General features: G+C 40.3%; 1 protein-coding gene and 1 long non-coding RNA gene across 5 annotated transcripts in view; one reads left to right on the forward strand and one right to left on the reverse strand.

Annotated features, from left to right (window-relative positions):
- rell1 (RELT like 1) overlaps positions 1–18,113 on the reverse strand; it is a 42,300-nt gene that overhangs the window by 18,336 nt on the left and 5,851 nt on the right. For all 4 annotated transcript variants that reach the window (XM_034677046.1, XM_034677045.1, XM_034677044.1 and 1 more), the window contains exons 2-3: positions 11,936–12,151; positions 4,212–4,283 (exon numbers count right to left, since the gene is read on the reverse strand). In XM_034677046.1, coding sequence (XP_034532937.1) covers positions 4,212–4,283; positions 11,936–12,151 — 288 coding nt within the window. The remainder of the gene's footprint in view (positions 1–4,211; positions 4,284–11,935; positions 12,152–18,113) is intronic.
- On the forward strand, positions 954–8,476 carry LOC117807684. The gene is made up of 3 exons (XR_004630024.1): positions 954–1,005; positions 8,128–8,199; positions 8,454–8,476. It is a non-coding gene; the product is annotated as an uncharacterized LOC117807684 (long non-coding RNA).

Consider the following 18,113-nt stretch of genomic DNA (forward strand, 5'->3'; position numbering starts at 1 on the left):
CCTGAAGACAAGTACACCAGAGACCAAGAGTACCTGTTACATATTCTCTTGATTACTGCTAGGAAAATGGTGGCAATAAAATGGATGAACCCACAGCCACCTACAGTAGTACAGTGGAAACAGAAGCTGAGGGAGGTGTATGAAATGGAGGCTTTAACTGCTCAATTACAATTAAGGTCTGATATATTTGTAAAGAGATGGCTACCTTTAGCAACATATCTCTTTAACTAAAGGGAACTGTGCATTGTGCTATAATGTCTTAACTATCCACTTAATCAATTATTTTTCACTCATTAGATTTATTCAGCTTTCTAGGCCCCAATGTGATTTATTTCTCTTTGATTTTTTTTCTTTTTCCTCGCATTGTCATACATTCTCTGTGATGTTGTCAAGGAATGTTCTGTGTTGTTTTTTCCATGTTTAATGTAATAAATAAATAAATAAATAAATAAAGTAAAAAAACAAAAAACAAATGCAGCTAAACTTCAAATCAAATTTATGTTCTTCTGTTTTGTATCCCATTAGTAATTTTCAGCAGGACAGAAGTGATAGAACATGTCTGTGTGTGTGTGTGTGTGTGTGTGTGTGGTGCCTATACTCTCATATAACCAGTAGATGGCAGTCTTTGCTTAGCTATTAAGGCCTCACTTTGGCCACTCAGCGCCTCTGTTAACTCAATGCCTTTCCTGCCAATGGAAATATAACCGGCTCAGACTACTTTCTGTGGTCCACATCTTTATGTTTATGAAAAGCACAAACTAGGTTTTTAGAGTGGCCAGTAAAACTAAAGCTGTTGGACAGTTTCTGGGTTACATGTTAGAGGTTTTGACACTTCTGTTTTAGACGCTGCAGTGCTGACACAGTTCCTTTCCTATAAGGCTGTTTATTTTTAAATTTTTGAATACAACATGTGACCTGACTGACATGGTGAGGGTGACTCACAACTAAAGGGACTCCAACTCTGCAAACACTGATGCTACAGCGGAACGGATGAGTCAGCTCAAGGTAGAAACTTAACTCATTCAGCCTTTAAAGCCTTTAACTCGCCTGTTATTTGTCACCTGTATACAAATAATATATATCAACATTTTAAAACCCAAATCTATTTTCTGCTACAGCAATATTAGTGTTTTGTTACACTATCACTACCTTACTTGCTTACTCATTACCCAGCTGTGTTAAATACTTGATTCTGATTGGTCAAAACCCAACGACACCGGTGATTCAACAACAAAGGGAAAGATAGGGGCAACCTGATAACACACATCATATCAAACTCACCCATTTTTTACCTCTGTCCTTCGACACTGTGGCAAAAATGTTTAAAATCGGTAAATATTGAGTCCAAAACTTTAGTTTCTGCCTTAAACTGCTGATGAGAGACTGGAAAATAATAACTAAGCAGACTTGTGTCTTAACTTGATCGTGAAATGTTAAATTTAATGGTAAATGGACTGTGTTTGTATAGTGCTTTCTTTAGTCCTCTGAACTTTCCCTAGTCCTCTGAATGTGACCATTGCATGTCCCATTCACACAATATTCATACCTTGATGTCAGGGGCTTCTATGTAAAGAACCATCAGTAATGACTAATCCCATTCACACCAATGGAACAGCCACTGGGAGCAGTTAGGGGTCAAGAAGCATTTTAGTTATCGCCAAAGCCAAGAACATTCTGGATCATAAATCACTACACATTCTCTACTGTTCACTTATTTCACCATATCTCAGTTACTGTACTGAGGTTTGGGGAAACACTTATAAAAGCTCACTACAACCACTGTCAGTACTACAGAAAAGAGCCATCAGAATAGTTCACAATGTTGATTTCCGTGAACACACAAATTCATTGTTCCTCAAATCCAAAATATTGAAATTACTTGACCTTGTAGATTTTAAAACTGCCCAAACTGTGTATAAGGCAAGGAAAAGTCTACTGCCAGGAAATATTCAAAGATTGTTCTTTGAAAGAGAGGGGGGTAATAACTTAAGAGGGAAGTTAAGATTAAAGATGGTGAGGAGAAGCTTTTGTATTTCAATCTGTGGTGTAAAACTGTGGAACAGACTCAATATGGAGCTACAGCAATGTCAGAACATAATCCAGTTCAGGAAGAGGTATAAAGAAATGATTTTCATGAGGTACAAGGAGGAGGACAAGTGTTGAGAATCACAAGGGGTTTACTTTTGATTGTCAGTGTAAATATGAAGATAATATATGAAGATTTGACATGTGGGAGTGCACTAGTATAATGCCAGAAAATAGTGAATAAAGGGGAAAGATTAAATAAGTTTTAACTTCTTCCTACTCCTTTTCGCAGATGTAAAGTAAAATGTTTCAGTGTTTGCTAATGGAACTGATTGATTTTGTTTCTTTTGTATAACCATTTCTTTTTTTTTTTTTGGATGTTTTTTTTCTATTTTACTTTTACATGATCGAAATAAAGACATCAAATCAAATCAAATCAAATCAAATCAAATCAAAAAAGGTGTCTCACACAAGGACTCCTGGGATTGAACCCCAAAACGTCCGATTGAGAAGCAACCGACTCTACCCCTGAGCCACAGCCGCCCCTTTAATGTTCTTCTGTACCACAAGTAGGCTGATAAGAACTGATTGCCATAGTAGCGTCACCAGCTGTGGCTTTGGAGTGAGTATTCTTTTTAGGTGTTTAGATAAATAAGCAATATAATCGACTGTAAAACAAGATTTTTTTTGTTGTTGTTGGTAGTGTTGGATACAAGTGTGGTGGGGTCTTGCTCATCTTGTCTGGATCCCTAAAGCGTTTATCTACCAAGAGGAGTTTAAGTTGTTGATAACAACATGACCAAACACTCAGTTGAAACTCATACAACAGTGGTTTTTAAGGTAGAGGTGTTACGTTGAAATTAATTTGAGTAGAAAATGAGTTTACGGTGGCCCTGAAGTGCGGCAAATCAGGAAACACAACGGCAAATCAGAAAAAACATTCGTCGAATCAGCGATGAGTCTCCCCCGAGGGTACCTATTTCTTCTGGTTTGGTTAACATTGCAGTGTTTTGTGATTTGCCGTTGTGTCTTCTGATTTGTCATTGTGTTTGCACTTCAGGGCCACCGTATAAGTTGCTATTGTGATGATGTACCATTGTAAAAGAAAGCAATACAACCTGAACAATAATGTTATGTTTTGTTGAATATTTAATGTAATGCATTTTAACAGTGCATGTGTCTTACATTCATGTCTTAGTCTTGATATCCCAGCTGAAGAGAGATAGGGAACTTGTGAAAATTGGAAGGTGTACTGAGGACTTATCGCCTTGTTTATTTTATTCTCACTTAAGTGAGTCCTAACTGTGAGTGGAAACTCTGCTCAGTTCCAAACAAACTGAGTGCTTTGAGCTGCAATTTCTACACTTTCAGAAAAAATTAGATGTAGAGCTCAGTTTTTCCTAAACAGCTGACGTGGCTCCCAGTAAAGAGCAACAGTCTCTCTCCTGTGTAATACTTCATCCGCTACGCTCCTCTGCAACTTTCTGCCTCTTTCTTTGTCTCAGCGTGTTTTTGGATAATTTCCTGAAAACAAATGCGTGCTCAAAAAAAAAAAACATGTTCAGTCAAAGATTTCCTGCCTCGACGAATCCAAAATTCTGTCTTATTTTTCACCTACAATTCCCAATACAAGTGCAACTCCATATCAACACAGACATCATGTTCCAAGAAAACTGAAACTTATTACACACTTGTTTCAAAATAATACCGACCATGATCCAAATCTCCCCTGCTGCAAATTCTCCACCCAGCTGTGTGCTGATAATTTACGACTCACGTTTCAACTTTGGGAAATTATCTCACTTGATAGGAATCAAATAAAAGCAGCACGCTCGGGTGACTTCTGTCGAAGAAAAACACAGTCATCACAGATAGCCGTGAAATTCTTCTGCAGTGTGCCCTGAGGTTGAACTTCAATGAAACCCTGATTCCTGTTTCCCACATGAACACTCACACACCTCTACTGCGACATAAAAACACACTTCCTTCCTGAATAGCCTGTAGAGTAACAATGAACCTGTCAACACAATAGAGCAGTGCTAGGTGTAATGACTTCATGGAAAGAGGATTACTTAAGGTTAAAAAACGTCTCTATCAAAACAGATTTTTTGATATGAACTCCTGAGTTCAATTTTTACAAAGCTGCTAATTTTGTCTGTTTGTGATATCATACGTCTAACTCTTACCTTCATTCTTCATGATGTAGCGCACGATCTGTCCAACCGTGTCGTTGTTATCACTGATGGTGTCGTTAAAATCTGCAACACGAACAGAGATACCAACATTAATACTGTAAGAGAGTGCAAGCTTTAAATTATGATATTCTCAGGCAGCAACAGAGAAAATGACACAAGTTCAAAAGAAGCTAGCTATGTTTAGGCTGCGGCCTTACACTGAACAGACAGCTACCACTACACATACAGTAAAACAGGAAGAGGAACTATATTTAGCCAACAAACGTAGACATTTTTAAGAGACATGGATGCTAAACATACCACCCAAGAGTTCTTGTAAATGTGACAACTTGATTATCTTATTGACTGGTAATTTCTAGTTTTACTGCTGACTGGAGTGGGAATGCTAACAGTGAGTCTAACAGAAACTTAGAGATGGCCCCATGGAGTATCATGCCTTTCTGTTATCCAGGATTATTGTAGCAGTATTAAAATTATTGGAAGATGAAAGAAGGTTCGTTTTGGAGTCTTTGAGTTACTGTTGATTGTCTTGGTCAACTTGGCGCCACACAGAACACTCACTAAACACAACATTGATCTGCTTTCAACTTGATTGTTAGCAGTGAGATTTTAAGCCAAAGTACAGTTTATCTAAAGTCGGATTCCTCACAACATGTGAGTATAAGTCCAATACTCCAGTCATTTACGATCTGATTTATTCTGAATTTAGTAAATACAACAAGGGCCTGTGTCCACTAACAGCGTTTTGTTTTTTTACATTGGCAGTACGCCCATATTTAAAACAAATCAGTGCAAGCCTGCGGGCCAAAACACCCCCAGCAGCTGAATGCTAAAAATGCTGCAAATATGGGTACTGCCAGTGTGAAAATAAAACACAGTTAGTGGACACAGGCCCTTGTTGCATTTACTTAGAGCTGGGGTTGGTAGTCAGATTTAGATACACTTTTTGTTATACTGGTTAAAATTATCTTTATGCCCTGATGGCAATCAATACATAATGTGTTCTTAGACAAGAGCGAAAAAAGCTGTTATCTACAGCCGGAGTAAACCTGGGAAAACACCAACCAATCAAAGACTTTAGGGTCCAATTTTATGTAACCAATCAAATTCCGCCCGCCTCCTGCGCTTACATTTCCCAGCGTGCACTCCGGATCAGAGTCTAAAAAGCTCTCACCATGGGGGCTCTGATAAGCAAAAAAGACAGAGTCCTGAGGAAATGCTACATTCAAATTCATGCTAGTTTTCCGTGACTACCAACCCTAGCTTTAATTAAGATGCATAAGAGCAAAAAAACTGCAGTGCTTCAAGTGTCAACTGGGGCTGCCACCAAAAACCAAGAAGACTCCATTATTACAAAGGCCGTTTTTAAAGAAGAATTAAACATGTTTACAGCCTGGTACAAAAAAGTATTTTTGTCACTTTATCTCATTTGTTAATGAGTACAGAGGTGATTTTTTTTGTTTAGCTCATCCATTTTGATTATATCAAGGCTAACAGTTGTGCATAATTAGGCTAAATTACAGATGTAGCTGATTTGACTGACAGGTGAGCATATTGCAGAAGTTTGCCAGGAGAGTTAAGGCCCTCCTAAACTCCTTCTTTATTGGTTTCCCACTTTCCAGAAGTGATTTGGGGTTAGCATTGCAGCGATAGCGACCATTGGGCTTCATAACTCTTCTTCAGAAACTAAAGGTGCATTTCGACCAAGAGTTCCAGGGTCTTTTAGCCCCCAGAACTACTTTACCCTGACCTAAAAGGTTCCTGTGCCCCCATTGTTGTCTGTGTTTCGACGGTGGGCTGAAGTCCTGGGTAGATGGCGCAAATCAGGCCAGTGACGTATGGATAAAAAAAAAATGACATTCAATAATATTTTGAAATCTTAATAAATAACTAAGCTAGTATGCATTCCAAGGAACTCCCTCTATGTTTCAACAACTGTGTAAACTCCACAAACACAGTTACGTTCAGCCGAAAGTGCCAGGACCTTTGAAAAATACTACCCCCAAAGCAGGGGATTTTCAGGGGGGATATTAACTACCCCTGAACTAAATTTAGACCCTGGTTCCTCCGGTCGAAACGCATGTAGTTCTGGGGTAAAGTCACTAGTTCTGGGGTAAAGTTCCTGTGGTCAAAAAACACCTCAATAAGGGACATCAGTGAGACATTCTCCATGTTTTTTTTTTTTTTTAGTTGGGCCTATATGACCTCATTTGGAGAGGATAGGACAGTGGATAGAGTGGAAAACCGTTTGAGGACCAAGCCTCCCTACAAGGGGCGCACAACTTAACCAGTAGGCTAAAGTAGCGCTCCACAAAGTCCATGTTTAAAGGCTGTTTTTCTGCTGCAAGTGTGAAACTCTTTGGTCGTATTTTGTCTGATTGTAATGAGCATTATCTTCTGGAGCATCACATTTCATATGGGAAGCTGTTATATCTTCTACATTTCAGTACTGCATTAATGTAAGACACTCATGAAATTCATAGTGCTTATACATTGTGGTCTATAGAAACAGAACAGCTATGGATGCGACCCCTTACCCACTGCTCACACCCCTGAGAGGCACTTCCTACAGCTTCCTGCTGATTGCTTTCCGATTTTTGTTCTCTCTTCTGATGAACATTAAACTCCTTCAGCATTTACTAGGCTGCCTGACCGACTTTATACTGTGAGAACAGGGACAAGGAGAAAGGGAGCTCCTTACTACTTTAACAAATCTGTGTCAGAGACAGAGGCAGTCAGAGAAAGAAGAGATGAAACTTGATCATTGTGAAAGAAGAGACACATAGATCAACTGAATGAGCCAGCTCGCAAGAACACACAAGCAATGTTTTCATTTTTTTTCTGTTCTTTTGTTTGTAGGAGAGAGAAAGGGTTGGGCCTGTTGACTGAGAGAGCGGGGAATAACCCCGGAGCACTCATGAGTATTGTGCTGCTGGCAGTGAGCTCACACCACACAAAACAGAAACCACATTTTCATTTTTCCTTTTCCAATACCGACTGCACTTTACAAAGGAGCCAACAGGTGACAGGATTCAATAGACAGGGTTTGGGGAACGTTGGAAAAAAGCGGACGCCTGATGCACTATGAGGAGAACTCTGAGGATAACCTCTAATTGATAACAGATAAGTGGGAAAGGGACTTTAACCAGCAATTTTTTAAGCTTTCCATATCATTTCTCACGACTCATGCCAGATGTTACACGTCAGCACAAGAGGAGGCAAAAAAAACTCCATTCTGTACTTCCCATCTGCCTCCTGTCATAGGCAAAAACTGGCACAGAGATGAAGAAAGGGGGAAAACAAACCACGTTTACTGACTTCAAAGCAGTGAACATAAACACAAAGGTCACGGCAATCCAGTATCATCTGCTGTTAGCATTGAGAGGAGGGAAAATAAACTGCAGGGTTTTTTTTGGTTTCATATTACATAACAGGCCTGTGGTTGAGTCACAACATGAGTGATGTGAATGAGAAATGTCTTCCTGGGTTCTCTTCGCCTCCACTCCTTAAAACGACAGAGACAATAAAGGGATTTGGCGTTGATAAGGCTGCAGCTAAATGAGACAATAACAATGTAGATGACTGTGATTGTGTGGGAGTTCTCTAAAGATTTGTCTAACAGGTGTAGGGTTTTTTTGATTTTCTAGATAACTTGTTTCCTCGTATAGAAAGACGTCATTCACGTTACACTGCACCAATATCTGTACTGTACCTGACACAGAGCAAACTCATTAACTTCAGGAATGTAGTACAGGACTGAGAGTACTCAAGGTCATGTGGGAACAGTGAGTGATTTTATTGCATGATGGCTGACAGTGAAACTCAACATCACATGGCAGGAGAAGCTCTCCAGACTTATTTGGAAAAACGCATAACAAATCACTTCCCTCTGTGTTTACCTTTCCAGGAACTGGGACACATCAGTTTTACAATGTCACTGATGGTGGAGAGGAGAGTCAGGTCAGGTACTGATCACAAGGTAATGATTACTTAGACTGGTCTTTATTGTGTTCATGTGCTGCAGTTTTGAAGCCAATAAGGAGACATGTTAAAGTTATAATCCTTTAGATGGACATTAAATCAAACCCTGTTATTTCTGATTGTCAGGATTTTTTGTACAATGGCCATATCATGAATATTCCTTCTGTAACCTCTCTCTATGATACAGCCATTCAAATACTGGATTTCACAAGTATAAAGGGAGTCAATGGAAGTGTTTTTTTGGTTTACCAGACAAATCCTGCCCGAATCATCACCAGAACCCGGTCCACCAGCCACATCACACCTGTCCTGCAGCAACTCCACTGGCTTCCCATCAAATACCACATCATTTTTAAGATTCTGTTTCTCATTTTCAAGGCCATCAACAACCTAGCTCCTGAGTGCCTCATTGACCTCCTCCATACAAAAATACCCCCCCTACCGTAGTCTCAGGTCCTCCTCTTCCACCCAGCTCACCCTCCCACCATGGGGTCGAGAGCCTTCAGCCGCTCGGCCCGCCGCCTCTGGAACTCTGTCCCCCAGGACGTACAAAATTCCACCTCTCCGACCACCTTCAAATCCTGCCTCAAATCTCACCTTTTCCGCCAAGCTTACTCACTTTAATCTGTCTTTATGGGACTGAAATGACTTCCCCTCCCCTTTCATTTTATTAGTATTGTATTGATATTCTGTTGTATTAATGTATGTATTTATTGTTGAGTGTTATTTTTACTATTGGTATGTTGTAAGGTGACCTTGAGTGTCCAGAAAGGGGCCTATAAATAAAATGTAATATTATTATTAAGTATAAGGGACACTTAATGAGAACAAAGGTATCATTTCACGTGAATAAAGGTGTAATATAAAAAGATAAAAGTCAAGACATTTACAGAATAAAATCATAATGTGACATGATGAAAGTCAATATTATGAATTGAATCTTGATTAATCGCAGAATCTTGATTAATCACACTTTTTATTATATGTTTCAAATTCCATTATTATGAATTTTAAAACATCTATAGTCCATATTAACAAAGTAAAGCATTTTTTTTACCAGTGTCTTGATTTGGGTGTGAAAGTAATGCAATAAAATGTACTTTAAGATCTTAACTTTTCGGTTTATTATTCAAATAGATGCTGCACTGCTACACCTGTGTGCTCTGAACCCATGACTTAGAGGTAGGAGACATCTTCAGAGTGCTTATAATATGAAATAGAGGGTTTGTTTTATGTTCTTTTAATGAATAATGTGGTTACAAATAGACACATACTGTAAGTAGGAGTGCAAATACAAAAAGTCCAATCGGTCCAAATCCTTTTGATGACTCACTGACTGATCAAATGATCCCTGGTTAATGTTCCACTTTAATATAAGTTTCCTCTACAGGTCTTTTGAGATTCACACACTAAAATAGCGCTCTGTGGCTTTTTTGGGCGGTTGACTGCTGCATTTTTCTTATAAACTGCACCTGTATGTTTAGCTTACAGGAGGAAGCTCAAACTCAAACTGATATTCTAATTCCATTTAAAACAAAGTGTTTATTCATTTTGACTTGCCTACTGACCAGTCTGAACTAGAACTTTTGTTAAGGTGACTGTTAGAGGTGCAGATAGTAGGAATGGGGTAAAAAACAATACTTTTTTTGTGCTGGGTTTGGAAAAAAGAAATAATTCCCATCGGTGCTCATCAGTAATTGAAGTAATCTGAGATTATGACGAAATCTCTGTGTTTTCCAATGCCTTTGTATCAACCAATGTTATTATTCCCCTCGTTCCCATTATCACGGACCATCAGAGCTACTCTCTGACCCTCTGTCCTGAGGGTGGCGGCCCCTACTACGTCTTCTTGATTGGCTGGGAAGCCGGGACTACTTCCTCATAGAACGCGCACGAGAAGTAGAGGAAATCTGGTGTGGAGGGGTAGTGTTGACATTCAAAATCTCTCTCCAAACTGATGTTTGTATCACGACTAGCAAGAGCAGCTCTAAGTAGGAAATCTTAAATCTTAATCACATCGCAACTATCACATTAATGCTGACAGCCCTGGATTAAAGATATAAACAATGAGCATTAAGTTAAAATTTCACAAGATGGCGGTTGAAACATTATGAAACTATGGCTTTAATATAAGAGGATAAAGGATGAAGTCATAACATGAGAAATTAGTCCTAATATTTCAAAATAAAAGTCACAATTTACGAAAATATAGTCATAATATTACAAGATAAAACATAATTCAATGATAGTTAAGCCTCATCGTGTATGACATGATAAGATGTGTAACATTATGTGAACAAAGTTGTAATTTTAAGAGAATGAAGTCATAATATCACTTAGTAAAAATCATGATGAAATGTAAATAAAGTTGTATTTTTACTGGAAAAATAAAATAATGTGAAATAAGTCGGAATATCGCAAGAATACAGTATTAATATGATAATAATATTACATTATTTCAAAATAAAATTTGTACTTTTGAGTTGTATTATTACTGTTAGTAATAAAGTTGTGTTATTAAAATCGCAATATGAGAATAAAGCCATAAATTAACAAATATTAAGTGAGACTTTTATAAAGAAAATGCTGTAATAGTATGAAGCTGCCTGTCTTCTAAAGAATTTCCTGAATACTTGTTTTAGTTTCCTGTTTCCTCTGACCATGTTGTGTTGATGTGATTAATATTAAGTATACAGGTATTCAGTAATCTCAAGTACTCTGCAAGACCCTCCACACTCCTTATTTCAGCAAAGACAGCAGGCTGTTCTTCGGATGTTCCCCTTGAATGTAAAATAACAGCTAATGACTTCACTCTCCTAATATTATGACTTTCTCTCAAACTCTCAGATTGTTTTTTGTTATCAGTGCCTTAAAGCTCAGTCACACTGCAGAATGTAATGCTGTATTCCCAGTGAGTTATCTTATGAGTGTAAACCCTGACTATTATCAGGGCTGTATTACTTCAGTGTTAATGTGAGCTGCTGCTGATTCATGTTGAAATCAATCATCTGTCTTTTTCTATTTTTATTTCTTGGGAAAGTCACAGGAAACACAAGACGTCAGAGCTGCTGTTGTTTTTTCTAACAATTTAAAGTCTTACAAGGACGATTAACAAACTCAGAGTGACCACAATCCAGACTCTTCAGGAGAAGTTACATAACCTGCTGTGGGGAGCCTTGAATCAGATTGAGTTTATTATTGACTGACCTCTGTATTAAATAATGCATGTTTGTTTTGCTGCACTCAAAGACTCCAATAGAGTTCTGCTTTATGATGCTCAAACTGTTTGTTTTGCAAAAGGAAGTGGGAGTAACAAGCTAGCATAAGGCTAATTAAACCTATATCATGAATGCAATACCTCCACTGCACTTCCCACTGTAGCTTCAGTTGTCCACGTGTTAGCCAGAACATGTGTCTATGGTTATTTCTGGGTTTTAAGACTCTGTTGATTTATCGTCCCATCAACTACCACCAAACTCTCGTCCTTTCCTTCCTTTATGTTCTCTAATCTCTGATCCATCCACTCAGATTAATTAAATCCTGTTTAAGCAATAATCTTGGGTGTGTTCTGCATGATGATGATGATGATGATGATGATGAGTGCCTTACATTGATGTAATAAAGCGACTGGTAATCATGCGTAAGACAATAGCACGTCTGTGATGTCAGATAGTATTTCAACACCAAGGACTTCCTCCCCTCCCTCCCTCCCTCCCTCCTTCTGGTGTCCTCACCTCCACCCAGCTCAAGATCCTTCTCTTCCTCCTCCACACACTCCTCCTCCTCTCCATCCTGGGCCTCAGTGGTGCACCGGTAGCCCTTCCTCTTCAACACGTGGCAGATGACCACCCCCAGCAGGCCCAGGAGGAAGAAAACAGGCACCAAGACGAAGGCGATGTAGTCTGGGTGGTTGCTTCCACCTTTTTCTGGTGGTGTTGTTGTCGGACCCGCTGGAGGGTTAAAGGAGAAGAAGGGGAGAGGGGTTAGATTAAAACCTAATTAGTAGGAATAACATTGCAACAGCAAGGGAACACTGGATGTTATTAAAACGCCCTTGATTGTAACCTGATACCCTCAGCGAGCAGCTGACGGGATTTAAATACCATCAGCTGCAGCATGACTGAGATTTCATATCCCCTTCAAGGATTGATAGAGTCCTCTGCCATCTTTACAGCTCCAGGGACGCATTTCATGTCAAGAGCTGAGGATGAGAGGAACAGACACCCTAAAAGTAAATAATGAACCAAGGAAAGTAGAGGCCATGAATCACAGTCTTCTAATGGCAGGGTTGTTGCTTTTCTTCTGTGGCAGCACAAAGAGCAATATATTGTAAATTTTACAACTCGAGCTTCCGCCTCCCACTCCCATCTGCCCACCCACCCACACACTTTAGACCCACCAGGGTGCCACAACACTGTTGAGCAGGATGCTAAGGGTAGCTCATGAGCACAGCATACAGAACCTTTTTACTGATTCAAAGTTTGAAGCATGATGCATTCACAGCACTGTGGGAAACAATATCACTTCACCTGCAACCCTTAGTAACCTTAAAGGGGAATGCACTATCCAAACAGTACTACACTAAACTGATACACAGTATACAATTTAATACATTAGAAAAATAAGAATCTACAAACTAAAACTTCACAAGTTGGTGTGGCTGTGGCTCAGGTGTAGAGTCGGGTTAGTTAATACTAATGGGTGCTTTACACAGCAGCCTCCGCCATCAGTGTATGAATGGGTGAATGGGACTTGTCCTGTAAAAGACAATAAAACATAGTCCATTCACCATTTACAAAAATAAACCTCTCTCTTACTCAAAAGACAGACTTCCTGTAAGCATCTTAAAAAATGAGGGATTTGGGGTGCTGGTGGCCTAGCAGTCTAAGCTCCCCACATACAGAGGCTACAGTCCTCGTCGCAGAGGTCGCTGGTTCGATTCCCAGCCGCGACCATTTCCTGCATGTCTTCCCCCGCTCTCTACTCCCCACATTTCCTGTCTCTCTTCAGCTGTCCTATCACATAAAGGCAAAAAGGCCAAAAATATAACTTTTTTTAAATGAGGGAATCAAGGAGCTTATCGGAGTACGAAATCGCAGTGTCACACTAATAAAGTGTCTGGTTTCTTCAGCTTTCACGCAGGAGCACAAATCTGCCTTTAAAATTACATGAAATAATGATTTGATATTTATCATGATAATTAGCAATATTGACTGATGTGAAAAAAATATTCTCGTGATAAAATCTTTTTCAATATCGCCCAAATCTAAACCGGGGAGGCCACAGGATGTGTGTGCGCCGTGTTACGGCTGCGACACGGCTTTGCTCCATCTGAGGGAGTGCGCCCTGATCCACAGGACGCGTGTTGGGAGCGTAGCGCAGCTCAGAGCAGGCAGGATTAGCTGTGTCCAGCATAGAGAGAACCACATACAAACAACAGGTTACAGAGCCTTTCTGTGGTTGAATTTCTGCTCATTTGGAGAGTATTCCATTACTTTTGTGCTTTAATCATCACTGAGTATGCTGCAGAACTATAAAGTTTCATTTTTGCAGGTTTATTGAGTTTAATATGAATAATTCTGCTCTATTTTGTTGTCCTGTTACCTTCTGACACAGTTATCATCTCAAAGTCCTGTTGTGGTTGACATGGATCACAGATATGTGGCTGTTTGAAGCTTACATCCATAATCGATGAGTATTTCTGATCTATCTGATCTTTAAACGATTGGGAGTCCGTATATGATGTTTTATTTTGAGATTGGCGGATGTTGCATGCGATCCTCACGCCTGACTTCCTGTCCAGGTTGTTCTTTTCTGTACCCATTGATGCATGCAAAAATAGACTTGAAGCGTATCTCTGGCGGAGCGGCGCAGGGTCATGCTTCAGAGACGGAGCTGAGACGTGCCTCAGCGCCCTGTGGACCCTAGAGCATTGACTAGAATGGGAACGTATCGGCTGCGCAGTGTGCGGCGCAGCTGCCACGCATCCTGTGGACCCGAGGCTTGAGTGCATACCAGAGACTTGACTGGTGAGACTTCAGGAAATGTCATACATGAGACTCATTTATCACCCAGCTCTCTTACTGGTGGTGTAAAAAGCTTGATTCCGATTGGTCAAAACCCCTTGACAACGATTATTAACTTTAACTAACATGAGCATCACCAGAGGCAAAGTGATCTCACGTCATGTCAAATCAATCTGCGGAAATACTGCTTGTACTTGTTGAAACCATTGACCGAAAGGTGAAGGAGAGCTAGATGTGGACAGTTTAATGATAAATCAACAGCATCACGCGGAGACAATCAATCTATTTGATGAGACAAGACCCCTCCACTTCACTTCAGGGTCTTGTCTCACCCTGTTGGGATTCTATTTCCCATAACTACCTGCTAATCAAACATTATCCCTTAAGTAAGTGAGGCTGACACCAAAAGGAGCAAAAGTCAAAGCTTCTTTTTTGAATGACGCCATGTTATATTTAACGATGGTACATCTTCAGATCTGATGTCTTGAACCTGATCAGGTCAAAGGCCAGAGGCTGGACCATGACCTGTGGTGAGTTCTAGGCGAGAGCTCCCCTGGCTCTGCTGTTAGAGCACCACGTGAGACATTCCAGGACAACACACAAGAGAGCTTTTGTCTGTTCTCCTGTCCACATCAGAGTGTGTGTGTGTGTGTGTGTGTGTGTGTGTGTGTGTGTGTGTGTGTGTGTGTGTGTGTGTGTGTGTGTGTGTGTGTGTGTGTGTGTGTGTGTGTGTGTGTGTGTGTGTGTGTGTGTGTGTGACGGACACACAGTCAGGAAAGACTGATAACACTTTGAATGGTTTCAATCATTTCCAATCACATGTCCCTGTCGCTCTGAACATACCACAGCTCTGTGTGTGTGTGTGTGTGTGTGTGTGTGTGTGTGTGTGTGTGTGTGTGTGTGTGTGTGTGTGTGTGTGTGTGTGTGTGTGTGTGTGTGTGTGTGTGTGTGTGCAGGCGGTGTTAGTGTGTCTGCATACCTAACCATGTGCCTCCTGATGCATACAGGCATCTATGCTGCCCCATTGTCCCAGTTTTCTCTGGTGCACCAGACTGAAAACACACTGATAGAGACCATTGTCTGCCCTCTGACCATCCTGTCAACGACTGCTGCTGTTGCTGCGTGCATGTAGACGTGAACACACTGACACTGTCCCATCATGCATTTCAAAACTGCTCTCAAGTCAACACGGGCATATAAGAGGGCTGTGTTTAAAAGCGTAGGAAAATGTTTTGAGTTGAAAGGAGTCCTTGAGGAGGATTTTGGAGATGAGTCATAAGTCTCTTAGCAACCAGAGCTGGTGATGAGAGTCCTCAGAGGGATATCTGAGACAAATGCCACCTCACAGGATCTGGATTAATACAGTAATGCTGTTTCATTCTTGAGTCCACAAGGATTCAAAGCAACTTTTAGGCTTTGGTTAGCTTTGATTTGACACCTTTTTATAGGTGGTGGTGGTGTGGTGGGATAGGACACCTGAAGAGAGCCTCTGTACATGAGGCGCATGCTTAAACCGCTTGGCCAGCAGTGTCCCAGCTTTGCTTTGTCCAATTCTTGGTCTTTTTTACATTCTTGACTTCAGTGTCAACCACTTTTTATGTATTGGGGTGACCAAACAGCAAAACTTGCTAAATGTATGGCAGATACTTGTTTTGTGGTTGAAAGGCATGAATGAGGATACACTATACTAGCATATTTTGTGCATCAGGAACAAAGGGTCAAAGTGTTAAAGTTTGGGTTGGTAGTCAGATTTAGATACACTTTTTGTTATACTGGTTGAAACGATCTTTACGTTCCAATGGCAATCAATACACAGTGTGTTCTTAAAAAAGAGTGAAGAAAGCTGCTATCTACAGCCGGAGTAAACCTGGGAAAAACACCAACCAATCCCTGCCATCAGGAGCCAAATTATGAAACCAATCAAATCCCGTCCTGACATTCTGCCCGCCTCCTGCGCGTACTTTTCATGCTTGTTTGTGTTTTTAACTTTCACTATAATAAAGTTTGGGTTTTTCCTTACCGCTGAGTGAGTCATAAGTGAGACGTAGTGCAAAACACAAACAAAGGGGCGGGGAGGGGTTAGACGGAGTCCTGAGGACATGCTACATTCAAATTCATGCTAGTTTTCCGTGACTACCAACCCTAGCTTTAAGTAGGGATTAATTTATAGTAAGCGGGTGGTATGAATAATTATAAATAACAAATATAATGCTGAGGTTGAGACAAGGCCCCAATGCAAAAGCCTGGATCTTTTCCATTGGCTTTTCCTCACTCAACCAGTCCTGTCACACTGCCAAAGCCCAAACTGTGTCACCATTTGTAGTTCCTTCATGTCTGTTTTCTTCAATTTGGTAGACGTCTCTTTTACTTAGATCCTTGTGTGTTTTCATTAGTTTCTGTGTGGTCTTCCTTAACCTCCTTTCTCAGCTGTTGACTGGTCAGCCATTGACCCCCAATTTAAATTTTGAACTCTCAAAAAAAATTGTGCGTAGTATCAAAAATATATTTTGATTTTTCTTTTTTTATTAAGTTATATGTTGGGGCTTTTTGCCTTCATTAGATAGGACAGCTGAAGAGAGACAGGTAATGTGTGGAGTGGACAGTAGGGGAAGACATGCAGGAAATGGTCACGGCCGGGAATCGAACCGGTGACCCCTTCGACGAGGACTGTAGCCTCTGAGCACTTAGACCGCTAGGCCACCAGCGCCCCCTTCTGATGTTTTCTGATTCTTTTGCCACATAGTCAACAGGAAGAGGGGAAGTCATTAACGCTATAAACGTGTTGCAACTCCTTTCCATAATTGATTTGTTAGTGTGACGTGCATGATCAGGTTGTCCCTGGCATCACTCTCGCTATTCAGAATTAATAACCGTTGTTATGGGGTTTTGACCAATCAGAATCGAGTATTTAACATAGCTAGGTGATAAGTAAGAATAAGAGATGTTCCGAAGAAAATAATTTGCCAGGTGTTTAAATGGCACTGTGTGGAGGTTGGAAATCAAAAATAAGAAAGCTAACTATTTTGGGAGCCCATGAGTTCATTTTTTGATGACATGGTATCAATATTGTTTGATTTTTACTGGTATCAAATGGAAGTTCAATATTCTGGTATCCTGACATCATTGTCATTGTCTGATCATTACGCATTGTATTGAATAATATTGGGCCGTATTGTAATGAATGGTATCGCATCTTTTAAGATACTGCGTTATTGTGAAACTTGTAAAATCATGTCTTATCATATTGTTGTGTTACATGGTGTTGTGCCGTGTACTACTGTTTCAATCACATGTTGTGAAACTTCCAGTACACAAAGAAGAGTACATAACAAGCCTGCTGCTCTCATGAGGACTTTCACAGGTAAACACTGACAAGATGAGTTTCTCCCTGCAAAACTCCCGGACACCATCACTGAAGAAGTTCTCCCCTGAAGCTCCAGCCAAAGAATTTCTGTCTGCAGTGTCAAATCCTTCAACTGAAGCACCCGCTGGAGCCAAGCCCAGGCTGAATAGGTCAGCATTACTGTTGTCGTAGTTTAATTTCCTGCGGTTTTATGGGGATTTACTCCTTGAATTGTGTCTGCCTGAAAGTTATTGACGTCTCCGCTTTTACAGACTCTTCAATAGACAGATGTGATTGATTTGATATCTAGAAAAACTTGCAAGTGAGTGATCTGTGATTGGAAATACAGGAAGAGGAGTGTAGCTATGCCTTTATCTTTTCTTCTGTGTATTTTCTTGGTTTGACCACCTCTTTCTTGACCATCATAAGTATAAAAGGGACCTATTTTAGCCATTATGATTGGTAAAGTCCATTTTATATCTTGGAACTCTTGGAACTGTACCATTGCATGCCAGCACAACAGTGCCAAAGAGGATCTCAGTG

Source organism: Notolabrus celidotus, chromosome 23 (assembly GCF_009762535.1).
Source record: "Notolabrus celidotus isolate fNotCel1 chromosome 23, fNotCel1.pri, whole genome shotgun sequence".
NCBI classification, from domain to species: Eukaryota; Metazoa; Chordata; class Actinopteri; order Labriformes; family Labridae; genus Notolabrus; species Notolabrus celidotus.